Raw genomic sequence first — 27,500 nt, 5'->3', positions numbered from 1 at the left:
TCACCTAACCTAACCTAACCTCACCTCACCTCACCTCACCTCACTTCACCACACTTCACCTCATCTTACCTCACCTTCCCTATCTTAACCTAACGTAGCATCATTTTTATATATAAATTTGTCTATCTTTTACTTAACCTTGCAACAATGAAAATTAATAAATAGCAATGCATAAATAACACTCCTTCTCCTTATCACACACACACACACACACACACACACACACACACACACACACACACACACACACACACACACACACACACACACACACACACACACACACACACACACACACACACACAGATAAACAGATAGATAGTTTATTGACCACAGTTTTTTTTACACAATGCAATATTTCTCAAAACATAAGAAAGAAAACTTTTAAAACCAACATACATTGAAATTCTCATATTAAAGACATTTATTAAAAACACACACTTAAAAACACAACAAAAATAAATATCGATAGTTTCTTTGTATAAAAGGTGCAAGCTTAACTAAAATAATAAAACAAAATTGAAATCTGAAGGTAAAAACTCAAACATGTAGCATAAAACTTCAAAGCACTCTCAAATAACCAGAAATGCAGTAATTTAAAAACTCGAGCTATTAACTAATATAAAATGTGTAGCACTAGCTAAACTTATCATCACACACACACACACACACACACACACACACACACACACACACACACACACACACACACACACACACACACACACACACACACACACACACACACACACACACACACACACACACACACACATTACATTACCTTATGCTTCAAGACACTTATTTGTATGGGCGTGGCACCTCAATGAACCTTATTAACTGTAAATTCTGTTGGCTTTCCCTTCCTACAAAATTAAATGAATAAATAAACTAGATAAATAAATAAATAATAAATAAAAGTAATAATCCTCTGCAGGTGGTGGTGGCGACAACAGCAGCGCGGCCTGAGAGTGAGGTGGGGCTCGGGGGGCGTGGCAGCAGGGGCCTTCTGAGGATGGTGCAGGAGTGTCTTCCGGACGTGTCAGTCACCGCCATTCACCGCAAGTACTTTAACGACGCCCGCGGTCTGGCCACCATCAAGCACCTGGCGGCCCCACACTGCGCCTTCGTGGAGCGCCAGGTGGCCAACAGGTGAGAGAGAGAGAGAGAGAGAGAGAGAGAGAGAGAGAGAATAAAGGTGTGCCTATGGCGAATTCTTTTAGATCATGTTTACATTGAGAGATATCAAGACATATTCTCTCTCTCTCTCTCTCTCTCTCTCTCTCTCTCTCTCTCTCTCAAACCTCAAACCATAGTAGTAGTATGAGTAGCAATAGTAGTAGTATAGTAGTAGTAGTAGTAGTAGTAGTAGTAGTAGTAGTAGTAGTAGTAGTAGTAGTAGTAGTAGTAGTAACAGTAGCAGTAGGGTCAGTAGTTTCCATAAATAGCAGTAGCAATACGTAGTAGTTGTAATACCAAAAGCAACATTTGCGGCAGCAGTAGCAGAAAACATTAGCAGTAGCAGTAGCAGAAGCAGTAGCGGTAGCAGCAGTAGTTCTAGTAGCAGTAAGATCAGAACAGCAGTGAATACAAAGAATACAACGTCTGTCTGCCCTTCGTGGTGCCCTCCTCCTCAGGTACTACAGCTTGGCGGCTGCGGCGGCGGTGATGAAGTACGTGGAGCATGTACAGCACATCACCTACGCCCCGCACAGCCTACACGTCGAGCTCACTTCCTCCGAGGACACTATGACTCTGGGTAAACACACACACACACACACACACACACACACACACACACACACACACACACACACACACACACACACACACACACACACACACACACAGCACTGTAAGATGTTTGTAATTTTCTATGTAAGAGAAGAGAACTGGCCAAGTGGAACAGAAAGAATGAGAAAGAAAGGCTTACTTAGTTCCCAGTGCCCATGCAGGTCCGAGAGAGTTAGCCAAAAAGAAAGGGATAAATGTCTTGAAACCTCCCTCTTAATTAAATGAGTTCAGGGCATAGGAAGATGGAGACACAGAAGGAGGTAGGGAGTTCCCAGTGTCACTCCTCTAGTAATAAATGGCATCAGCAGTGTAAAGTTTGAGGCGTTTGCATGTTTAATAGAGTAATCCCCTTAAAGTCCCCGTGCTTTATGTGTTGCGGCGAGACAGTGAGATGCCGTGCTCGGGTTGTTTCTCGTCTACAAGATTACAGGCGGAGGAACCTTAAGAAGTTTGATGGTTAACTTAAAGCTCTATTGGATAACTTGGCGCTCTATTACTTAAGAATGTTTGCCCACTGCCTGCCCATGATAGGGAAGTTTGGTTGTGTAATGTGTATCCTTCATGTAAAAGTGTTGAATGGATTCCTGCAGGTTGATGGCACGAGATGACACAGGCTTTTATTATGCAGACTTCTGGTCGTGGCGTGCCCTGGAGGTGGTGAGGAGTCTACACGGGGAATGGCAGGACTCTCTCTTCGGTGCCCTGAGACACACACGCACTCCTGCAGGCACGAGGAAGCTCCGGGCGACCCTCCTGCAGGCAAGTATCCATATAGTGTCTTGTAATGCAGGAGTGAGGCTGTTTTCTTAATCCTTCCTCTCCTCATCACATTTTTCCCATATAATCGCAAGTTTATAGGTATATTTTTTGGTGCATTAGTTGCTGAAGTGGTTCTGTAATATGGACAAGATAAAAAATGATCCCTTTTTTTCTTCTTTTCTATGTTTTCATGTAAATTATATGTGCTAATCATTCTTTCCCAAACATTTTTATCATTATAACCATATAGTACAATTTTTAAGGCATGGTAACCACACACACACACACACACACACACACACACACACACACACACGTGATACAGTGGAACCATGCGTGCTTTGGGGTCAGAGGGGTCTCCAAGTGCACGGGTTCGAATCCTGTCCACGGTCCGAGTGTAGGTTGGGCTTCCTAACTCAGGGCAACGGTTTCCTAGCGAGTGGGCTTTGAGATAGGAGGTACCCCAAAAATATCCCCTTTAGCCTATAAATTCCCGTGAAAAGCCCACATGGTATAAATGAATATATAAAAAGTTATACACCCCCCCCCACACACACACACACACACACACACACACACACACACACACGTGATCAAGGAGTCGTGAGTGAGAGAGGAGTGAAAAGCTTAATCATCTCCCCTCATATATTTCCCCCACCAGCCCTTCTCAGACCCCCGCACCATCAACGCTCGCCTGGACAGCCTGCAGTACCTCGCCCAGCACCAGGACCTCTTCCACACCCTCCAGGTACTGCACTCTTACTCTCACCTCAACCTACCTGTACAATTAACCTCTACAACATATCCTCGTGTCATTTATTCCATTTCCTCGTGTACTGTTTTTTATCACACTCATTTAGCTATTCTACCTACTTTCCTTTGAGAGTTTGTAATTTTTTTATATCTTTCACTGGTAAACTCGAGAATTTCTATGTTACTGTACTCTAGACCCTGGAATTCATATATTATTCTAGTCTGACAGCACAATTTATTCCTTTACAGCCTCAGGAACAGGAGATGTGGTCTTAGTTCTTCCTTTGTGTTTGCTTGTGTTTCTTGAAGCTAGGTAGGGAGGAGTCTTCACCATCATTGCAATCATATCTTACTCTTAGGATAATTTATTCCTTTACAAATTCAAGAACAGATTTGGTGTTGTTCTTCCTTTGTGTTCGTTTGTGTTGTCGCCTGAAGGTTGACTAAGATCCATGGTGTTGTGGTTTTCAGTCTATCCTGGGGCGGTTCCCTGATATCGACTGGTTGCTGTCCATGTGCGTCCAGGTGCCCAAGGAGGTGAGTCTAATGGTAGGACTTAAACATAGCATTCCCACTATAGATCTTCTTACTCAGAGTCAATAGTCTTCTTTGTCGTCAGCTGATTAGCCCGTCTTTGGATCAGTCGCTTCCATTTGCCTCTGTCGCCTGTCGTGTTGGTTTGTAGTCCCATCACCCATCTCTCTCTGTCTGTCACCACGATAAATTCACCTTTTCTCACTTCTTCCTTTAGTCACCATGATAATTTTCCAGCTTCTTGTGACCCACATTTACCTACCTGTCACCACGATAGCCTCTCACTCACCTCTTCCTTTAGTCACCACGATGCATCTTGTTACTCAATAGTACTTATCTCTATTTTCATCTATGACAGCCACCAGCTTCTCGTCTCTCATTTCTCCCTGTCAGTCACCAAGATAAAGCTTCAGATTCTTGTCACCACTAACAGCCTCTTCTCGACTCTCTCTCTCTCTCTCTCTCTCTCTCTCTCTCTCTCTCTCTCTCTCTCTCTCTCTCTCTCTCTCTCTCTCTCTCTCTCTCTCACCAGCCTCAAGTCACCATCCTGAACTAATCTCTGCTATCCGTCATCACCAATCACTACTTATCCATCCCTCCTTGTCAGTCACCACGATAGCTTAACCTTTTCTCGCTTCCTTTAGTCACCATGATGATTTTTCCATCGTCTTGTCACCCACCTTTACCTACCAGTCACCACGATAGTCTCTCACTCACCTTTTCCTTCAGTCCCTACGATACATCTTCCTCTCCTTACTAGTTTTTTATCAACCACTTCGAAAAACCACTGTCTTTTCACCTCCTTCTATTCACCACTACGATGAATAAGTCTATTTTTACCTGCTTCTATTCAGTCTCTTCTCACTTGCTCCTATCCACTACTACGATAAATCACTTGTCTTTTCACCTGCTCCTATTCTCCTCTACGGTGAATCACTGTGTTTTCACCTGTTTCTATCCACCACTGCGATCAAAAACTCTCTTCTCACCTCTCCTATCGACCTTTGTGATAAATAACTCTCTTCTTATCAGTTTCTATCCACCACTACTATAAATCACTCTCTCACCTCTCCTATCCACCACCACGATAAATATCTCTCTTCTCACTTGTTTTTATCCACCACTACGATAAGTCACTCTTTTCTCACCTTCTTCTATCCACTAGTACAATAAATCACTCTTTTGACCTCTCTTATCCACCTCTACGATAACTAACTGTCTTCTTATCAGTTTGTATCCATCACCACGATAAGTCACTCTTTTCTCACCTCTCCTATACACCACTACGATATAGGCCCACAAATCACCATAAATCTCAGTATTGTGCTGCATATTTGATCTAAAAGTGAATATATGACCACTGTGATGAAAGTCAGGCACCAGCACACTGTAGTATTCTTTCCCTTCACCTCTCCTATCCACCACCGCTATGATAAGTCCCATTCTTTTCTCACCTGGTTCTATTATCCACTGATTCTCCTCTGAAGGACACGGAACAGCGGTGTGAGCAGCGTCTTAACTACATCATTGGCCTCAAGAACACACTAGAGCTCTTGGAACCTCTCGGCCTGGCGCTGGTGGAGGTTGATGATCCCTTCCTTGTCTCCATTCGTGAGGTGAGTGGCGAGGGTTTGTGTCTGCCTTGTGTCTGTGTGTCTGTCTGATCCTTACCTCGTGTCTGTGTGTCTGCCTGATCCCTACCTTGTTGTCTGTCTTATCCTTATCTTGTCTCTATCTTATCCTTATCTTGTGTCTGCCTGATCCTTATTTTGTTGTCTGTTCTTATGGTTTAATCTTGTCTCTATCTTATCTTTATCTTGTGTTTGGTTTTTTTTTTTTTTTTTTATTTTGTTCTCGTTTTTTCTTCTTTTTCTCTCTCTCTCTCTCTCTCTCTCTCTCTCTCTCTCTCTCTCTCTCTCTCTCTCTCTCTCTCTCGTTATCTTTTCCTTCTATTTCATTTTCTTTTATTTATTTTTCTTCCTTCCTCCTCGTGATTTTCTTCCTCTTTTTGTTGTTCTTGTTTTGTTCTTGTGTTCTTGTTCTTCTTTCATGTTCTTGTTCTTGTTCTTCTTGTTCTTGTTTTTTTTTCTTCTTCTTCTTCTTCTTCTTCTTCTTCTTCTTCTTCTTCTTCTTCTTCTTCTTCTTCTTCATCATCCTTGCTTTTCTGTTATTATTTTCCCTTTCGTCCTTTTTCTTCTCCTTTCAACTTCATCATGCTCCACTTCTCTTAATTAGCTTTGTGGTCAAGCTTCCTTACTTACGGAAATATCTTACTGGTTTATTCGTTGTGAAATATTTACTCTCCGATGTGCTGAGGGAAAAACAACGTACTTTCATTTATTCATTGACCTGTTTCCTCTTTTTACTTATTTTACTATTTATGAAAGAAACATTTATCTATTTATTTACTTGTATTTTTTTTATCCTTCTAGTTTTTTTATTGTAAGTTTATTTTTATAGTTCTTTTATACATTGTTAAGAATCTACAGTCCTACACAGTGAAGTGAGAGGAAAGTGTGTGTGTGTGTGTGTGTGTGTGTGTGTGTGTGTGTGTGATTCATTCATTCATTCACCACGGTCGTCTGCTGGTCACCCAGCCAGCCTTCCCCATTACGGAGTAAGATCAGAGCTCATAGACCGATCTTCGGGTAGAGCTGAGACCACAACACACACCACACACCGGGAAAGCGAGGCCACAACCTCTCGAGTTACATCCCGTACCTACTCGCTGCTAGGTGAACAGGGGCTACACTTTAAGAAACTTGCCCATTTGCCTTGCCGTGCCAGGGACTCGAACCCGAGCCTTCTCGGTTGTGAGCCGAGTGCACTAACCACTACACTACGCGGTGTGTGTGTGTGTGTGTGTGTGTGTGTGTGTGTGTGTGTGTGTGTGTGTGTGTGTGACGACTCAGACTTCTCCGTTGACCGAGTTTTGTGGAGCGATGAGCAACAGGGAGAGCGGGAAGTGGGTCAGTGGTGATGGTGGTGGTGGTGATGGTGGTGGGACGTGATGATATTCCCTTTTAAACATTTTTCCCTCCAAGACATTTTGTTGTTGTTGTCATCGTTATTATTCCTGTTATTATCATCATTAAAGAACTTTTTTTTCCTATTCTTTTCAGTCTCAAAATATTTTTTTATCTGGTAATGTCGATGAATTTGTAATAAGTCTACAGTGAGAAAAAAATTATCCACTTATTCCTTTGAGTTCCTATTAAGTGCGTAGATAATGTAACTTCTTAACAAAATATAGAAAGTAAAAGATAAAAGAAGAGAACATTAATGATTGCCACAAGCTTTGTATATCAATAATTTTTCTTCTACTTTCGCTAGTTTAGAATTTAGTAATCTTGAAAGAAACGTTTGATCTCCGCAAGTATTTCCACGCACTCTCCTTAGCTCTTCATAGTAGTAGTAGTAGTAGTAGTAGTAGTAGTGGTAGTAGTAGTAGTAGTAGTAGTAGTAGCAATAGTAGTGGTGGTAGTGGTAGTGGCAGCAGTGGCAGCAGCAGCAGCAGCAGCAGTGACAGTAGCAGCAGTGGTGCAGCAGCAGCAGCAGCAGCAGCAGCAGTGGTGGTGGTGGTGGCAGCAGTGGTGATGGTGGTGGTTGTGGTGGTATTATTATTATTATTAGCAGTAGCAGTAGTAGCAGTGGTGGCAGTGGTAGCAGCAGCAGCAGCATAGCAGTGGTAGCAGTGATAATAGCAGCAGTAGTGGTAGCAGTGGCATTATTATTATTATTATTATTATTATTATTATTATTATTATTATTATTATTATTATTAGTAGTAGTAGTAGTAGTAGTAGTAGTAGTAATAGTACTAACAGTGGTAGGAGTATTAGTAATAGCGGTAGTTGTAGAAGTAGCAGCAGCAGCAGTAGTAGTAGTAGTAGTAGTAGTAGTAGTAGTAGTAGTAGTAGTAGTAGTGGTAGTGATAATAGTAATAGCAGTAGTAGCAGACATCATCATCATTCTTATCACTACCATTACCATCAAGTTACTAGCACCACTCCTCTCCTCAGCGTATTGTGGCTCAACTTATATTGCACTGTATATATCCAACATGTCGTAAAACACACTAAGAATCACCACCTTCACCTCCTCCTCCTCCTCCTCCTCCTCCTCCTCCTCTTCCTTTTCTTCTTCATCACCATTCTTGCTTTTCTGTTGTTATTGTTAGTTTCTTTCTTCCTTTCCTTTTTAGCTTTCTCTTGCTCCACTTCTCTTAATTAGGTTTGTGGTCAAACTTCATTACTTACGGAAATGTATTACTGGTATATTGGTTCTCTCTCTCTCTCTCTCTCTCTCTCTCTCTCTCTCTCTCTCTCTCTCTCTCTCTCTCTCTCTCTCTCTCTCTCTCCAATTTGCTCATAACACAAATTTCCTCAATGTATCTCTCTTCCCCCCATCGATTTCAAGATTTTTTTTTTACATTTTCTTACAATATTCACCTCAAACACTGTAACATCTCAAAATAACCACAAAAAACAAAAGAACAATAAAACTACCATTACTTACCCATTCCTTATCTTCTATTTAAAAAAAATGAAAAATCACTCCTAACATTTTATCCTTCATTTGTGTTCCATCGTGTATCAAAATCTACCTAACCTCAAGAAGCATAAAGTGTCCATTTCTTCTTGTATCGTCGTGTTCTGTTTACTTCGACAGACACTGGGGCGGGAGGAGCTGCAGGCGCTACTCGAGGTGTTGCGGGGAGTGTTGCACGAGGATGCCAGGCTGGTGAAGGGCGCAGCAGCCATGAGGACACTCCGCTGCTACGCTATAAGGAGTGGAGTGAACGGTCTGCTCGATGTGGCCCGCAAGATTTACTCCGAGATTATTGATGATATTACTGGTAAGGGAGAGAGAGAGAGAGAGAGAGAGAGAGAGAGAGAGAGAGAGAGAGAGAGAGAGAGAGAGAGAGAGAGAGAGAGACAGAATTCCAGTATAAAAAGATACAGGCAAAAAAGAGACATTTATTTTTTTTCTATTTCATTTCTTCCGTATAGAGAGAGAGAGAGAGAGAGAGAGAGAGAGAGAGAGAGAGAGAGAGAGAGAGAGAGAGAGAGAGAGAGAGATTCCACTATACAAAGATACTCGTACACGCAAACAGGACATTTATCTCTCTTTTCTATTTTATTTCCTCTTTACTCTCTCATTCTTTTTCTCTCCTCTTCCTCTTTTCTTCTCCTTTGTTGGCTCCCTGCTTTCCTCCAGCACTTTCATTTCCATCTGGCACATCTTTCCTTAATAAGTAACCGCTCTGAGACATCTTTGCTTGTTCCCCAGCCACCTGCAAACATTGTGCTGGTATTGCTAAATCTATTCTTTTCAACCCCCCGCCTCCCTTCTTCCTTGCAGATGCTTAAAAGGATTCCACACTTTCCTTTTAGTGCTGAAGATTCGTGCATATCGAGATGAATACGTTAAAACAACACTTACTTTCAACAAACACAAAGATAACTACCAGCAAACACTAACTCTTAATAATCCTTCATTAACTAACACCAAGGGAAATAAATAACTGAACCTCATCATAAGCCCAAAATATCTATGAAACCAATTGATGTTTGTTTTTCGTTTATCTTCTTTGTGTAGGTACCTCATCAACCACCACCACCACCACCACCACCACCAGTACCTCCTTTTCTTCCCGGCATACAGTGTGATCTAACACCAAAATTGACACATTAAACGCATCATAAACTCAACTACTTAATAAATCAGCTTTTTTGTTCCTCCTTGACGTTCCTTTGTGTACCTACTTCAACCACCACCACCACCACCACCACCACTTCTTTTCCTTCTTGTTAGAGAATGTGACATAATAATATCATAAAAAAACATACACTAAATTCATCAAAAACTCAAAGGACTTAATAAACCAGCTCTCTGTCCTTCCTTTTACGTTGCTTTGTGCACCTACTTCACCCACCACCACCACCACCACCACCACCACCAGCTTTTTGTTCTTCCTGACGTTCATTTGTGTATCTATACCGCCACCACCGCCACCACCACCACCATTACTTCCTTTCCTTCATGTCAGAGAACGTGAAAGCATCAAAAAGGACACACTAAACTCATCACAAACTCAAAATACCGAATAAATCAGCTTTTTTGTTCTTCCTTGACGTTCCTTTGTGTATCTCTTCGTTTACGTGTCTATGTATCAATCCTTCCTTTAATTTCTTCCTCTACGTATCTGTGTATCTGTTCTTCATTTATGTTGCTTTGTGTATCCATCTCACCCACCACCACCACCAGTACCTTATTTTCTTCCCGCCAGAGAGCGTGACGGCAGTGGGGAACCAACACAAGCTCCCTGTTCGCGTGGGTCACAATGCAGCTCTTGGCTTCCACATCACCATCCCAGTGTCTAAGAGAACCAGACCCCAACCCTCCCACCCTCGTTCATCAAGGTTAGAGAGAGAGAGAGAGAGAGAGAGAGAGAGAGAGAGGTGGAGGTAGAGGTGGTATCTTAAGACATACAGCTTCGTATGGGTCAAGATTTCTACCACTGTTTTTCTTTGTGTTTCTCTGTGGTTTGGTGAAAGTTAGGTCGTTGAGAGAGAGAGAGAGAGAGAGAGAGAGAGAGAGAGAGAGAGAGAGAGAGAGAGAGCACGAAAACGAAAAATCTAAATATATGTTTCTCAATGCTAGGAAACAAAAAAAAAAAAAGTAAATATTTTCCCATGAAAGCAGGATCCTTTTGAAAATCACGCAGTTTTAGAATCTAGTTTATGAAAATGAACAACAATGATAATAATAATAATAATAATAATAATAATAATAATAACAAATGAATTAGTAAATGAATGAGAAATAAACATCGAAATAAACACCAAACAAAAAAATAGTCAATATAAAAATTTTAGAAGTCCCCCATTTAAAAGAAAATAAAAAATAAAAAGCACGATAGAAAATAAGAGTCATTCACATAGATAGTCAGGAACTGTGAAACCCAAAGCGATGCAGTATTAACTTAACCCCTTCAGTACTGAGACTCATTTTTACCTTGATTTTTGTGTACGATTAGACCATTTTATTGACATTCGGAAGGGTCTATGGAGGTCAGAAGATTAATGGCCAGACTCTTTACTATTCTAATCCCTACATATATTTCTGAAACTGTATAAAATCACCAAAATAGTAAGCAGAATGAATACAGAAACGTTGTATGATACTGAAGAGGCTAATCTAACAGAGGAAGAGGTGTGGAAAATAAGAGAGAGAGAGAGAGAGAGAGAGAGAGGGAGAGAGGTAACCAAGCACACTATTAGAGTTAGGTGCTAAGGAAGGGAGTGGAGGAGGGAGCGGAGATCTTACTTAACTCCTGCGATAGTTAGATGGAGAGGTAATGGCCGAAGTAAGGAGAGGGTGAGAAGGAGAACATTAGAGAGGGTGCCGAGTGGACGAGGGAACGAGGATATAAAATTAAGGGAAGCTGGAAGAAGTCTTTAGGCCTACTCGTGGCAGTCCCTGTGTATGTACCATGCCTTCTTATTTCCACCTATCATTCCTGTTTATAAGGTTAAAAGGAGAAAATGAGAATGAAAGAAAAAAAGAAACGAAGCTTTAAAAAGTCATAAAACATGCCTATGTATTTCTATCTATCATTCCCATCATGCCTCCTTATCTCCACCTATCATTCCCGTTCATAAGGTTAGTAAAGGAGGAAATGAGAGTAAAAGAAAAGATGAAAGATAACGAGGCAATAAGAAGTCATAAAACATGTCTACATATTTCTATCGATCATTCCCATCCATATTATTAGTGCACTACAAAACGAGACTGTGAGAACGTAGAGATACAACAATATCTTCTCAAACTATCATAAAAAAAAACACTCTTCACACCATAATAATTTTCACTCAAGACAATTAAAACGTAAAAATGAAACAAATTTTTATCAGAACTATCACTCGAACCAAGAAAAAACTCACAAACCACAATAATTTTCGCTCAAGAAAATTAGAACGTAAAAAATAAATCGAAAAACTTATCAAGCTATCACAAAAACGTAAAAATAGAACAAATCTTTATCAAAACTATCTCTCGAACCAAGAAAAAACTCACAAACCACAATAATTTTCACTCAAGAGAAGTAGAACGTAAAAAAAAAAATAAAACGAAAAACTTATCAAACTATCACAAAAAACCACGAAAACACACCTAAAATGATAATAACAAACACTCAAAGCACTAATATATCGTAAAAATAAACCCCTTAACCCCTTCAGTACCAGAACACATTTTTACCTTGACATTTGCGTACCATTAGACCATTTCATTGACATTAGGAAGGGTCTATGGAGGTCAGAAAATTAATGGCCACAGTTTTCTCTATTTTAATCCCCCACATGAGTTTCTGAAGCTTTATGAAATCACCAAATAGTAAACAGAATGAATATGGAAACACGTCCTGGTACTGAAGGGGTTAAAAAATATCAAACCATCACAAAAAACATTGAAATACCTAAAATAATAATAATAATCTTCACTCTAGGCACTATAACGTAAAAGTAAAAAAAAACAAACATCAAACTATCACAGAAATCATGGAAACACCTAGAATATTATTAATCCCCCACTCGAGACAATATGAGGTAAAAATAAAACAAAAAACGTCACCAAGCTCTCACAGAAACCATGAAAACACACCTAAATAATGATAATCTCCACTTGAAACAATAAAAGCATAATAATAAAATAAAAGCAAAAAAAATATTAAAACTGTAACAAAAACCATAAAAACACACTTAAATAATAATAATCTTAACTGAAAGCAATATAACCTAAAAATTAACAAAAAAACCTTACCAAACCACCACAGAAACCATGGAAACACTCACAAACCGTAATAATTTCCACTAGATTCTTTTACGAGTAGCAAGCAGTAGGTAAAGTTATAAGTGACAGGACGCTGAGCTGTTTGGGAACGCGGCAGGAAGCAGCGAACGAGAAAGTAGGAGGAAACAGAGAAGCTGAGAGGCAGAGAGGCAACAGAGCGGGGGAGATTGAAGGAGACAGTCGCCTAAAGGAGGAAAGTTGGCGAGGCGTATGGGATTTGTTTGTTGCCAGTTGAGGGGAAGCAAGGAGGCGCTGTCAATGAGATAACCCGTACCTTGCTTCAAATCTGTCACGGTAATTTTGTCAGTAGAGACCTCGAGGATATAGTAACATTGCCTTTGTTTCCTGACAGTCACCTTTGTTCTGATTCTAATAGACTTGTGTTCTTATGTTTTTATTGTAATGGGAGGACTGGTCAAGGCTAACAAAAACGATTCAAATTAAAAGGCCCACTTAGTTGCCAGGCCTCGACCAAATCCGAGAGAATTAGCCAAAATAAAGGGATAAATGTCTTGAAATCTCCCTCTTATGAATTCAGGGCATAGGAGAATGGGAACATAAAAGCAGAGTTTACCAGAGAAAGTATAACAGCATTGTCAAACATCTCGTAGACGCAGCAACACTATCTGAAACACAACGAAGAAAAAGAGAATAGAAAACTCGGAATAACACGAGACACCAGCGGAGAAACTATAACAGCATTGCCAAACATCTAGACGCAGCAACACTATCTGAAACACAACGAAGAACAAAAGAAAAGAACAGGAAACAAGAACAAATACACGAGACACCAGCACACATTTTCCTTTCTTTTACCGATTCCTGACAATAAGGTCGGTATTCAAAAACGCTCTGCTCTCTCACTACGACCATTTTCCTGACCTGGCCGGAGAAAGGTACGAACTTACTCTAATTTGTTTGCCTTCGTCTGCTTCGTACTGTAGCATATGTTTACGGCTAGATTATTGAGTGTTGTGTTTTATGTTTGTTGTTGTTTTTATCCTTCGTATTTAGAAACGCTTTGCTCTCTCACCACGACTCCGCAATCTTTTTGTCTTGAGGAGGTAATTCATATTATTTCTACCCTTCTCTTCTCTGATGGGGTATTGAGACTCAGCGGGTGGTGAGTTTAAATGATTTTCAAGAGTGTTTCTCCAGTTAGTAATGTGGAAATCTTGTCACTCTGCCTCTAGAACCGCAAAAAAAAAAAAAAAAACGCCTTAAAAGAAAGACTCGTGTAAATTTAAATAAAGCCTTTTGAAATAGTGAAGGTGAAAAACAGAAGCGTTTGAGAATACGAGCCCAAAAGAGAGAGAAAATATTTTGGAGACCTCCCGGAGTGCATTTCGCAATTAAGACAATATTGGATGTGTCGCTGTATTTTTTCGTAAATGGCCGTCATATCGAAATTTACTTTACCTTCTTTCCCAACCCTCCTCCTCCTCTTCCTCCTCCTCTCCTCCTCCTCCTCCTCCTCCTCTTCCAGCTTAACGTGTGAGGTGAGATCGTTTGAATTCGCTCCCCATCGTGAGATTTACATATTTGGTACCTTTTGTCTGTTTTTGGTGACTTTTGGTATCCTTTCTTACATTTTTGTCTTTTTTGTGGTAGTTTTTTCATTTTTTCCTTTTTTTTCTGTACTGTATTTTTATTAGTGTGTTTCTATTACTTTTGTATCTATTTTCTATTTGCTGTTTTATTTTGGGTTGGTTTTCATTAATATATTCCCTCGTCCCTGTTATTATTTATTCACTTATTTTGCGATGTTAGTTATATATTGCATAGACAAATACCGATATTCTTTTTTTTTTTTTTTTTTTTACGTTTAGCAGTCAATGAGAGGTATTGTTTATTCTGGCATATTTATCACACTCTCTTAATTTTTCTGTTCATTTTTATATATTTAATTACGACCGTGTGCATTGACGATAAGTTAGTATTACGTAAATCACGATCTTTTTTTCCAGATTCTTTTTAAATTGATAGTCACTGAATGCTGCTGTTTGATGTAGAACGTTCATTATATTTGTGTTTATTTATTAATCTGTTTCCTCATGTATTGGCGATTAGTTAACCATGCAGAAGTCAAACTGAACATATACATTTTTCAAACTGATGATTTAAGCCTCCTTTTTTTGTAGTTAATAGAATTTATTGATACACTATTCATTCGTAAAAAAAAAAAGAAATGAATAAAAGATATATAGAAAAAAAAATCTCATGTATTGTTATTGGCGATACGTTGACCATTTCAGAAGTGAAACTGAACATATATATTTTTAAAAACTGATAATTTAAACTCTTATTTTTATTTGTTCACTTTACCATTACACTCATTCATTCGTGAAAAAAAGAAAAGAAAAAAAATCATGTGCTGGCTATTCATTAACCATTCATTGCATAAGTCAGACTGAACGCATATATTTTTCAAACTGATAATTCAAACTCCTTTTATTTATTTAGTTCACTTTACCATTGCACTCATTCACCAGTAAAAAAAAAAAAATAAATAAATAATAATAATCTCGTGCACAAGTCAAACTGAACACATATATAATTGTCAAACTAATAATTTAAACTCCTCTTTTATATTTAGTACACTTTATCATTACACTCATTCACTCGTAAAAAAAAAAAAAAAAGAAAGAAAGAAAAATATCTCATGTGCACAAGTCAAACTGAAAACACATATAATTTTCAAACTAATAATTTAAACTTCCTTTTTTAGTACACAAAATCATTACACTCATTCATTAAGAAAAAAAAAAAAAAAAGAAAGAAAGAAAAAAAAAAATTTCATGTGCACAAGTCAAACTGAACACACATATAATTTTCAAACTAATTTAAACTCCTTTTTTTTTTTAGTGCACAAAATCATTACACTCATTCATTAAGAAAAAAAAAAAAATCATATGCACAAGTCAAACTGAACACATATAATTTTCAAACTAATAATCTGAACAAATTTTTTTCGTACACTTTATCATTACACTCATTCAAACGCAATCTCCTGTGTTGTTGATACGTGAGCCATGCATAAGTCACGTTGGACAAATATGTATTTTAACTGATAGCCGTTCGAAGCTGCTGTTTGATTAAGTACTCTTTATTCATACACTCATTCATTTGTAATTTCCAGGCTGGCTCAAATGTTTGCGAGTTTAGCAGTGTTGTGGTATGGCATTAGACTCACCCTGGTATCACTATTGGTTCCACTGGTTCGCTAAGTGCTTGGGTTTGTAAGTGTGTATATATGTAATTATTTAAGTGTTTCCCTTTATCGACCTATCTGTCTATCTTTTTCTATCTACTTATGTTTGTTTATTTATCCATTTATCTTACTGTCTATCTATTTAAGCGATTATTTATCTGTTTATCCGTATGTTTGTTTATTTGTCTATCTGTCAGTCTATTTATTTGTCTATCTATGTATCTACTTACCTATTTATTTGAGTGATTACTATCTATCTATCTATCTATCTATCTATCTATCTATCTATCTATCTGTCTGTCTGTCTATCAATTTATCTATCCATCTATCTGTCTATCTTTTTGTGTGTTTATCTATTTATATACGTATTTGACTTTCTCTCTCCCAGACATAAGAAACCACGAGGTATCTAAAACACAACACAGGATCAAAATGGATGGCTGGTAAATGCAAACTAGTCTCTCTCTCTCTCTCTCTCTCTCTCTCTCTCTCTCTCTCTCTCTCTCTCTCTCTCTCTCTAGGGAAATGCTCCTTTTATATGTATTCTTAAAAAAAAAAAACATGATCGGTAAAGGATGTTTGTGGCCTTGGTTTAAAAACTATTTCCCTTTTTCCTTTTCCTTCTTTCTTTTCTTTCCTTTTTCTTCATTTCATTTGATTTTTTGTAGCCTTCTGTTGGAAAGCTATTCCTTTTTAATTCTTTTTTCTTTTCTTCCTCCAGGCTTTTGACATGAAGGTCGGTCTCTCTCTCTCTCTCTCTCTCTCTCTCTCTCTCTCTCTCTCTCTCTCTCTCTCTCTCTCTCTCTCTCTCTCTCTCTCTCTCTCTCTCTCTCTCCTCATCTCTCTCTCTCTCTCTCACACACACACACACACACACACACACACACACACACACACACACACACACACACACACACACACACACACACACACACACACACACACACACACACACACACAGAGACGGTACTCGCCAGCATAGCACGAACTAAAAGCCTGCTGGTATAGAGAGCATTGTGTGGCTAAGTGTATTGAGGAAGAGTCTGCAAGATACGATACTCTTGGGCTGGTGTGCTGGGCGTTTAGATAAGTGTACCTTGAATTATCACGGTTTGTCTTTTCGTCCTTTCAATTTTCGGTCTTTGTTGAAAATGTTACTGGGAGAGAGAAAGAAAGAAAGGAGATAGATAGATAGATAGAGAGATAGAGAGAGAGAGAGAGAGAGAGAGAGAGAGAGAGAGAGAGAGAGAGAGAGAGAGAGAGAGAGAGAGAGAGAGAGAGAGAGAGAGAGAGAGAGAGAGAGAACAGAGGACAGTGGTTCCCAAATTTTTCCTGAGCGAGTACCATTGGAGGGTTCCAGAAAACTCAATTCCAGCAAATATCAATTTATTCACTGTTAGAACACAAATGTACTAACAACAAGGAACACAACTCAATTTAAAGGAGCTCTGGGTCTGTTTCTTCTCCACCAGCTGATCGATGCCAGATTATCTTGTGTAAGGCAGTAATAATTTTTTCAGAGAAGTGAATTAATTGAACTTAATCTAAAAGTGCTCGTGTACCACTGGAAGGCTTTCGTGTACCGCTAGTGATGCGTCTAGCACTGGTTGGGAACTACTGCCCTAGGGGAAGGGAAACAGTGGTCAAAGTGATAGTAGTAGTAGTAGTAGTAGTAGTAATAGCAGTAGCAGTAGTAGTAGTAGTAGTAGTAGTAGTAGTAGTAGTAGTAGTAGTAGTAGTAGTAGTAGTAGTGCAGCAGCAGCAGCAGTAGTAGTAGTAGTAGTAGTAGTAGTAGTAGTAGTAGTAGCAGTAGTAGCAGTAGTAGTAGTAGTAGTAGTAGTAGTAGTAGTAGTAGTAGTAGTAGTAGTAGTAGTAGTAGTAGTAGTAGTTGTAGTGGCAATAGCTATAAAATTTCCATAAATTTCTCGTATAGGACAAGTACAGTACCTGTCTCTCTCTCTCTCTCTCTCTCTCTCTCTCTCTCTCTCTAATTTTCCGGGAACCAATAACAAAGAGAACGAGAATACAAAACAACTACAAAGAAAATGGAGACACGGTAACTGTATTTCCCTCTCTCTCTCTCTCTCTCTCTCTCTCTCTCTCTCTCTCTCTCTCTCTCTCTCTCTCTCTCTCTCTCTCTGGTGGTGTTGTCTCATATTAAGGAAGAATATTGGTCTTGCCAGATAGTGTTCCGATATTAATTAGGTCATTTAGAGAATTAACGGCCCTGATTCATTCTTTTCTTGTTGCATAGCGGCCCTTCAGCAGAGTAATAGTAGTAGTAGTAGTAGTAGTAGTAGTAGTAGTAGTAGTAGTAGTAGTAGTAGTAGTAGTAGTGGTAGTAGTAGAGGTGGTGGTGATCTTGGTAGTAGTAGTAGTGGTAGTTGTGGAGGTGGTGATGATGGTGGTAGTAGTAGTGGTTGTGGTGGTAGAGGTAGTAGTAGTAATGGTGGTAGTAGTAGTAGTAGTAGTAGTAGTAGTAGTAGTAGTAGTAGCAGCAGCAGTAGTGGTGGTAATAGTGGTGGTGGTGGAGGTTTTAAAGTAATATAAGTAATAATATAATACACTCTATTTATAATCGTTAGAGGTTTCAAAACTCAGAAAAAGAAACAAGTCCCAAACAATAATAACAATCAGTAAAACGTAATATAACAATTCGTATTTTTCAAGCTTACAATACGTCCTTTGGCGAATTTGAACATTAATTTCCTTTATACAACGAAGAATTTTTACTACGGAAATATTAATGAGGTCATAAAAAAGAGGAAACAGTTCAAGATGAGTTAGGGGAAATATGTAAATGATATGTACTGATGGTTTGAAGTGTTGATGTGAAAGAGAAGTGTGTTGATTGGTGTTCCTGGCACTAGTCTGGGAGGAAATGAGATGGTGATTCGTTTGGAAAAAAATATCCAGAATAGTTAGAAGAGAGAGTATTTAAAAGAAGACTTACTGGTGTTTAGAAGTGATATGAAAGTGAAGTGTGTTGGTTGGTGTTACTGGTACTAGTCTGAGAGGCGGCAAGCATAGTGAGATGAGATGGTGATTAGTTTGGAAAAAGATATCAAGAATAGTTAGAATAGAGTATTTAAAAGAAGACGTATTGGTGTTTAGAAGTGATATGAAATGGAAGTGTGTTGATTGGTGTTCCTGGTACTAGTCTGGGAGGAGGTGAGATGGTGATTAGTTTGGAAAAAAATATCCAAAATAGTTAGAAGAGAGAGTATTTAAAAGAAGACTTACTGGTGTTTAGAAGTGATATGAAATGGAAGTGTGTTGGTTGGTGTTACTGGTACTAGTCTGGGAGGAGGTAGACTGGTAAGGTGAGGTAGAAGATGAGTTAGGAAGAAATATTTAGAATAGTTAGGAAGAGTATTTAGAAGACATGTACTGTGTTTAGAAGCATGGAGAGGAAGTGTGTTGGTTGGTGTTACTGATACTAGTCTGAGAGGGAGGTAGACTGTTGAGGTGTAGTAAGAGATGAATTGGAAGAAAAATCTAGAATAACACATGTACTGGTATTTAGAAGTGTTGATATGAAAGTGAAGTGTGTTGGCTGGTGTTACTGGTACTAGTCTGAGAGGCAGGCTGGCTGGCGAGATGAGGTGAGGTGAAGTGAAGTGAGGTGAGGTGAGGTGAGGTGAATGTCTCGCAGTATAAGGCGGGGCAGGTAATCCAGGTGTTGGTAATGAAGGGAACTTTGAAACTTAAAGACTTCCCTTCAAGTTAAGACTAAAAGTTACTGCCCTCCCCAAAAAAAAAAAAAAGAAAAAGAAATTCACTGAGTCTTTTCCTTTAATATTTTGCGCTATTTAGGTCTTCTTATGCTTTGAAATCTAGACTTTAATTTCTGCTGCCTTGCTTGTTGTCTCATTTGTTCCCAAGGAGTAGCAGTGAATACCTGGGTTCATTATCTCTGTGATTAAAATTACCTGCGGCAGATTAGACAGAAATCCTTGCAAGTTGGAGGAGGAGGAGGAGGAGGAGGAGTAGTAGTAGTAGTAGTAGGAGGAAGGAAGGAGAGAAAGGAAAAGAAGGAAGGAGAGAAAGGAAGAGAAGGAATGAGAGAAAGGAGGAGGAGAAGGAGGTGAGGCAGAAAGGTAGAGGAGGATGAAAAGGAGAAGGAGGAAGAAGCGAAAGAAGAAGGAGTAGGTGGACTGATAAGAAGAGGAGGATGAAAAGGAAGATGAGGAAGGAGAAAAGAAGAAAGAGGAGGTGGGACAGATAAGAAGAGAAGAATGAAAAGGAGGAGTAGCAAGGAGAGAAAGAAGAAGGAGGAGGAGGAGGTGGCGGTGGTACAGAAAGGAAGAGGAGGAGATGGTGCAGAAAGGAGGAGGAGGAGGAGGAGGAGGTGGTGGTGCAGAAAGGCAGAGGAGGAGGAAGAGGCGAAAAGAAGAAGAGAAAGAGCTGGAGGAGTTTAATATTCTTGGACGAGAGGAAAGAGCAGTAAAAGAAAAAAGAGAAGGAGCGAGATAAAAGGAAGAGGAGGAGGAAGAGGAGGAAGAGAAGATGAAAGGGGGAAAAGAGGGAGGAAAAATAAAGTATAAATGGTGAAGATAAGCTTTTGTGTATGTGTGTGTGTGTGTGTGTGTGTGTGTGTGTGTGTGTGTGTGTGTGTGTGTGTGTGTGTGTGTGTGTGTGTGTGGAAAAAAGGGAGCAGGAATATTAGTTTGATATACAGCAGGCTAAATAAGCGTTGGCGCCGAAAGCTTTTATTTTTATTACCAATTTGTTTCCATTCACGACATTTATTATTTTCTCACTTCTCCCTTTCTGTCTGTCTTTATGTATGTTTGTCTATTTGTGTGTCTGTCTGTCTGTCTGTCTGTCTCTGTCTGTCTGTCTGTCTGTCTGTCTGTCTGTTAGTCCGTTCCTTTCACTTCCCGTCGTGAGAAATATAAATACAATATACATACAATTCTAGATGATTTTTATAACTAAATTTTACACAAGTTTATCTTTTTATTCTCTCTCTCTCTCTCTCTCTCTCTCTCTCTCTCTCTCTCTCTCTCTCTCTCTCTCTCTCTCTCTCTCTCTCTCTCTCTCTCTCTCTCTCTCTCTCTCTCTCTCCCTTCATTCTATATAACTATTTTCATGAGTCTCGCACACACAGAAACATTTTAGTCTGGAGTTATTTATTGTACGGTGGTGGCGAGCGAGTATTTGTAATCCTTGTGCGTAGATAGCGATGGTGATGGTGGTGGTCCTGCCCTCCACCACCACCACCACCACCACCACCACCAGCTGTCAACAAAACTAAACAAAAATGAGAGAAATTCCACACCAAACGCCACCTGAGTATGTCGTAGTGTTTTTATTCAAAGAGAAACAACTGTACATGATTTCACGAGTATCATATTTACTTGAGAGAGAGAGAGAGAGAGAGAGAGAGAGAGAGAGAGAGAGAGAGAGAGAGAGAGTTGCAATAATGAAACAAACAGCAAACTTATTACACATATATCAAAGCAGTTATCATTATTATCAGACAAACACACAAACAGACCGACGGAAAGTGAGACATACAGACAGACACTGAATGAATGAAAAGGAAATGCAAGGACAGGAAAGAGAAATTGGAGGAAATGGAAAAGAAAAGAGGAAGAAAAGTAAAAAAAATAAAAGCAAAAATCAAAGAGAGAAGGGAAGAGAAAAAGAAAGCTAAAAAAAACAAAAAGGGGAAAAAAGATAATTGGCCATAAAAGAAAACAACACAACAAGCAGGCTAACAGACAGTAGACACCTTATATAGAGGTTTCAAGACATCTATCCCTTTATTTCTACCAACTCTCTCAGACCGATAAGGGGATTGGCAAACTAGTGGATCCTTTTTCTTTCCCTTTGCCAGCTTTCCATTCTTACATAAAAAAGAATAGGAAAAAGAAGACAAAAAATATAGTAGCTTGTTTTTATCTTCCTTCTAGCTTCTATTTGAAAGAAAACAAATTATTATAAGACACAAGCTGCGGCGTCTGACTAGTGTGAAATATCGCCGCTGTGAGGAGAGAGAATGGGGAAGCATATACTCATCACAATACTTACCACAACACTCTGATTTTACTCTTCCTCCTTGCAACACAACACTCTTTGCTCCTACTGTTCTGTGAGCGTATTGAATTTAAACTAATGCTGCAATACAAAACATGCTCCTGATGGTGAACTTATACATCTCTTCATTTAGTCTCGTTTGCGTTAACCAAGATGCGTGTGTGGTGATTTATAGCAAACGAACAAAAGTGAGAGTCAGTCTTTTTAACTTCCTTTTAGCTTCTATTTGAAAGAAAACAAATTATCATAACACACAAACTGCGGCGTCAGACTCGTGTGAAATATTGCCGCTGTGAGGAAAGAGAAGGGGGAAAGGGAAAACATATACTTACCACAACACTCTTTGATTACACTCTCTCTCTCTCTCCTTGCAACACAACACTCTTTGATTACACTCTCTCTCTCCTTGCAACACAACACTCTTTGATTACACTCTCTCTCCTTGCAACACAACACTCTTTGATAACACTCTCTCTCTCCTTGCAACACAACACTCTTTGATTACACTCTCTCCTTGTAACACAACACTCTTTGATTACACTCTCTCTCCCTCCTTGCAACACAACACTCTTTGATTACACTCTCTCCTTGTAACACAACACTCTTTGATTACACTCTCTCTCTCTCTCTCCTTGCAACACAACACTCTGATTACACTCTCTCTCTCCTTGCAACACAACACTCTTTGATAACACTCTCTCTCCTTGCAACACAACACTCCTTGCTCCTACTGTTCTGTGAGAGCATTGAATTTAAACTGATTATCTAATGCTGCAATACAAAACATGCTCCTGATGGTGAACTTATACATCTCTTCAATTAGTCTCGTTTGCGTTTACCAAGATACCAAGATGTGTGGTAATTTGTGGCAAACGAACAAAGCGAGATTCCAGAGACGTTAAAGAAAAGGCAGACTCTGATACACCGTGAAGAGAAGAAAAGGTGATGTTACTTTTTGTCTTTTTCAAGATAGATTTACTTGACACTACTGTAGGAAAGAAAGGGCTTGGACAGTAGCGATTATGTAAGCAATAAAAAGATCAAAGAATAGAAAGACACAGACAAACCGGGCAAAGATAAGAGTGAGTGTTATTTTGGGTCTTTTCAAAGCTAGATTTACTGGAGAGACTACAGTAAAAAGATTAAATGCCTGAAAAGTAGGTGATTGTGGGAAAATTATGCCATAGAAATAGAAAAGTTAAGGAAAAGAAAGGCACAGACACACCGGGAGAGGAAAAGAATAGGATGTTATTATTTTATGTTTTCAAATTAGATTTACTTGAGAGACTAAAGTAGAAAAGAAAGGGTTGAGAAATAGTTGGTTAGGTAATAGAATAGAAAGATTAAAGAAAAGAAAGACACTGTGAAAAGAAGAGAATGGGATGTTAGTTTTTGTCTTTTTCATGCTAGATTTACTGAAGAGACTATAGTAAGAAAAAAAGTAAGTTAAAGAAAAGTAGGTGATTAGGGGAAAGACTGTCCTAGCAACAGAAAGCTTAAAGGAAAGAAAGACACAGACACACTATGAAAAAGAAAAAAAATGGAATGTTATTTTTTGCCTTTTTCAAGCTGGATTTACTTGAGAGACTGAATTAGAAAGTTGAAGCCTGAAAAGTAGATGATTCTGGAAAAATTTGTCGTAGTGTAGAAGAACTGAGTAAAGAAAGGCACACAGAAAACTTATAAAACCAGTGAAAGTGGCAAAAAAAGTTAACTCGCAACATACCTACCGGAAAATTGAGGCAAAAACAAACTTTAGGAGGACAATTGGAAAGAAACAAGCCATTTCAGATCTTTGGGTAATGCAATATTCCTTCCCTTGAGAAAGATCAGCATCATGAAATTGAGAGGAAAAAATGAAAGACAGGACGAAGAAAAAGAGACAATCCAAGACCAACACAGAGCTGGAAATAGATTCCCAAGTCCTTACCATAGAAAAAATTGGCTTAGTAAGAGATTAAGATAAGGAAAGAAGAAGAGAAAGAAGGAAAAGAGAGAAGGAAAAGGAAAAAGAAAAAGAAACATGACATCTACAGAATTGAGTTTTCCTTCTTTTTTGTAGTTTTTCATTCTCTAAATTTGCGAAGAGGAAAGAGGAAATGAAAAAAAAAGAACGGAAAGAGAAAAAAATATAAATGTAACCTATTGGATTGAGTTTTTTTCATTTTTCTTTCTTTTTTTTTACTTTTTACATTGCAATGAGAAAAGAAAAAAAAAAGAAAATAAAAAAAGGAGAGGGAATAAAGGATCCTAACCTATAGAAGTCATTTTTTCCTTTTTTTTTTATTCGTAGTAAAAATTGCTTGAAAAAAAGAAAGGTGAGGTGTATTTCAGCGAGGTCCTTGCAGCAGCCACTTAGCAGTAATTCGATTGTGTTGGCGCTGGGTCGGTTCTCTAAGGCAGAGTTAGAGAGACGAGATGAAGTTAGCTGACGGGGTTCACGGTGGTGGTGGTGGTGGTGGTGGAGTGACGCGTGCTGGAGAGGAAGGGAGGTGGACGAGTATGAGATAGGAGGAGATAGGGGTTATGAAATGCAGGAGGTGGTTTGCGTGGTGGTGACTGTAGAGTGGCAGTGATGGTGATTGTTGTGATAGTGATGAATGAAGTAATTATAGTTGTAGTTATAGAAGTTATGATTTGCCTAACAATCTTACAAAACTTAACAAAGAACTTATTACATAGACACTAAATATAACTCCTTCACATCTACCAACCCAACAACACTTGACAGCACTAATACACAAGACACTCCACAATGCAAGAGAGGGTGTTCTATTTAATCGACCTATAACCAAGACTTTCATGAGAACTTAATATAGACACGTGACACTTAGTACATTCATCTAACTCTTCTTATCAACCTAATAAAACCTGATCTAACACTGACACACGAGACACTCAACAATGCAAGGGAGAGTGTTTTGTTTAATCGACCCCTAACCAGGACATACTAATGAAGACACATGATACTAAATACAGTCATCTAACTCCCTCATATCTACTGACCCAACAAAACTAGATACACTCAATACAGGGGAGAGTGTTCTATTTACTCTACCTCTTATCAAACTTTTACTGATGAGAACTTAATATAAACACGTGACACTAAATACAAAAAAAATCTTACTCCTTCACATCTACAAACGTAACAAAACCAGACAACATTGACACGAAGGACACCCAGCAATACAAAGGAGAGTGTTATGTTTACTTGACCTCTAGCCAAAACTTTACTAATGATAACTTAACATATAGAGACACGAGACACTTAATAGAATAATCTAACTCTCTTCTACCAGTCTAATGCAAGGGGGAGTGTTCTATTAATCGACCTCTAACCAAGACTACACCATTGAGAACTTAATATACAGAGACACGAGACACTAAATACAATCATCTAACTCTCCTCTACCAACCCAACGAAACCTTCCAACACTGACACACAAGACACAGCAAAACAAGGGAGAGTGTTCTATTTACTCTACCTCACCTCTAACAAAGGCTACACTAATGAGACTTGTGTTGTGCAGGTGCAGCGCGGGCGGGGCCAACTCACCTGCACCACTGAACTCGTGTACCAGTTGGACCAGCGCGCCAGGGACACCGTCAGGGAAATTCTCGTCATGAGTAACGTGTGAGTGTACCTGTGTGTGTGTGTGTGTGTGTGTGTGTGTGTGTGTGTGTGTGTGTTTGTGTGTGTGTCTGTGTGTGTGAGTGAGTGTTTGGGAGGGTGTAGGGTGATGCGGAAGGAGGGTAAGTGTGTGCTGTGTGAGTAACTTGTGATGAATTAACTGTCTATCTATTTATGTATCTATCTGTCTGTCTGTCTGTCTGTCTGTGTGTATGTATAATTTCTCTCTGTTTATTTTCATCTTTTTCTTATTTTTTCGTGTGGTTTTGACTGAGGCTCTTTTGTGGTTTGTCTTTTTGTAGTGCGTGTCTGTTTGTCTCTTGATTGCTAACCTAGTTTTCGTATATCGTCTCTCTCTCTCTCTCTCTCTCTCTCTCTCTCTCTCTCTCTCTCTCTCTCTCTCTCTCTCTCTCTCTCTCTCTCTCTCTCTCTCTCTCTCTCTCTCTCTCTCTCTAACTATGCATCTACAGCTTACGTGTCCCTTAATTCTGCACTTCAAGGAGACCCTCAAAGATAGCCTCCCCTCCTCCTCTTCCTCCTCCTCTTCTTCCTCCTCACCTTCTTCCTCTTCCTCTTCTTTCTCTTGTGGTGTCCTTTCCTGTGTATTCAAGTACTAAAGGGTTTCTTGTTCGTATTTCTCTTTTTTTTTTTTTTGTATTTCCTCTTCCTCCTCCTCTTCCTCTTCCTCTTGTTGTGTTCTTTCAGTGTTTTCAAGTACTAAAGGGATTATGTTTTGTGTTACTCTTTTGTATGTTAGTATTGGAATCTTCTTTGTTTCTCCTCTTCCTTCTTCTTCTTCTTCTTCTTCTTCTTCTTCTTCCTTCTATTCCTCTTATGGTGTTTTTTTTATGGTGTTTTCAAGTACTAAAGGGGTTCTAGTTTTTATTACTCTTATTTAGTACTCTTATTTAGTACTTGACTGTGTTTCTTTTCTTCTTCTTCCTCTTCCTCCTCTTCCTCTTCTTCCTCCTGTGATGTCCTTTGCAGTGTATTCAAGTACTAATGGGGTTTTATTTGTATTCGTCTTTTGTATAGTAGTATTGGAATCTTCTTTGTTTCTTCTCCTCTTCCTCTTCCTCTTCCTCTTATACCTCTTGTGGTGTCTTTAGCCATAAATTCAAGTAACAAAGGATTTCTGGTTCACATTTTTCATAGATGTGGGAGTATTCGACTCTTTTTTTCTCTCTATCTCTTTCTCTTCCTCTTCCTCTTCCTCTTCCTTCCTCTTCTTCCCCTTCCTTTCCTCCTTCAGCGATATATTGAAGCAGCAAAAGATTTATAGTTTAAATTCTTCTTAAATATCATAACATTAATTTCCTCTTTATCTTCTCTTCCTCTTCCTCCTCTCTTGTTCCTCTTGTTATTTGATCCTCTTTATTGTGTCTCTAATTATTCAGATATCAAAGGGTATTAAGTTATCTTCCTTATTTAGATTATTTTTTGATGGTGTTTGAATTCATGTGTTTTTGATATGTTTATTTATTTATTAGCCTCATTTATTTATTCATTGATTTATTTATTACCTGAATCGTGTGTTGGTTTATGAATTGTTTCTTTTCAGTTATAAAAGTGTTCATTTTTCATATTCTCTCTTTGTTTTTTTTGTTTTTTTATAGAGATTATTCATATAAACACACACACTCTCTCTCTCTCTCTCTCTCTCTCTCTCTCTCTCTCTCTCTCTCTCTCTCACGCTCACCCACTCTCTCTCCTTCCTTTTTAATCTGAAGCGTTAGGTGGGTGGGTATTTCATTTTCTTTTAGCCTCGTTTTCTCGTTTTCTGTTTCACGCAGGACTCTTCCATTTTAAGGTGTGGGCCGGCGGGGTGGCGGGAGGGGACGGGGACTCCTCTTGGGCGGGAGGGCTCCACTTGTTTAATTGCTTTATTAAGTTTTGCCTCCTACGTGTCCGTGTGAA

General features: G+C 38.9%; 1 protein-coding gene across 1 annotated transcript in view; it reads left to right on the top strand.

Annotated features, from left to right (window-relative positions):
• Nucleotides 1–27,500, top strand: part of LOC123515749 (mutS protein homolog 4-like) — a 72,274-nt gene that overhangs the window by 7,927 nt on the left and 36,847 nt on the right. The window contains 10 exon segments of the mRNA XM_045274604.1: nt 938–1,152; nt 1,638–1,759; nt 2,423–2,553; nt 3,215–3,301; nt 3,778–3,843; nt 5,328–5,456; nt 8,512–8,698; nt 10,133–10,228; nt 10,231–10,265; nt 25,483–25,586. Coding sequence (XP_045130539.1) covers nt 938–1,152; nt 1,638–1,759; nt 2,423–2,553; nt 3,215–3,301; nt 3,778–3,843; nt 5,328–5,456; nt 8,512–8,698; nt 10,133–10,228; nt 10,231–10,265; nt 25,483–25,586 — 1,172 coding nt within the window.

Source organism: Portunus trituberculatus, chromosome 39 (genome assembly GCF_017591435.1).
Source record: "Portunus trituberculatus isolate SZX2019 chromosome 39, ASM1759143v1, whole genome shotgun sequence".
Taxonomy (NCBI): Eukaryota; Metazoa; Arthropoda; class Malacostraca; order Decapoda; family Portunidae; genus Portunus; species Portunus trituberculatus.
This window is presented reverse-complemented; position numbering and strand designations above follow the sequence as displayed.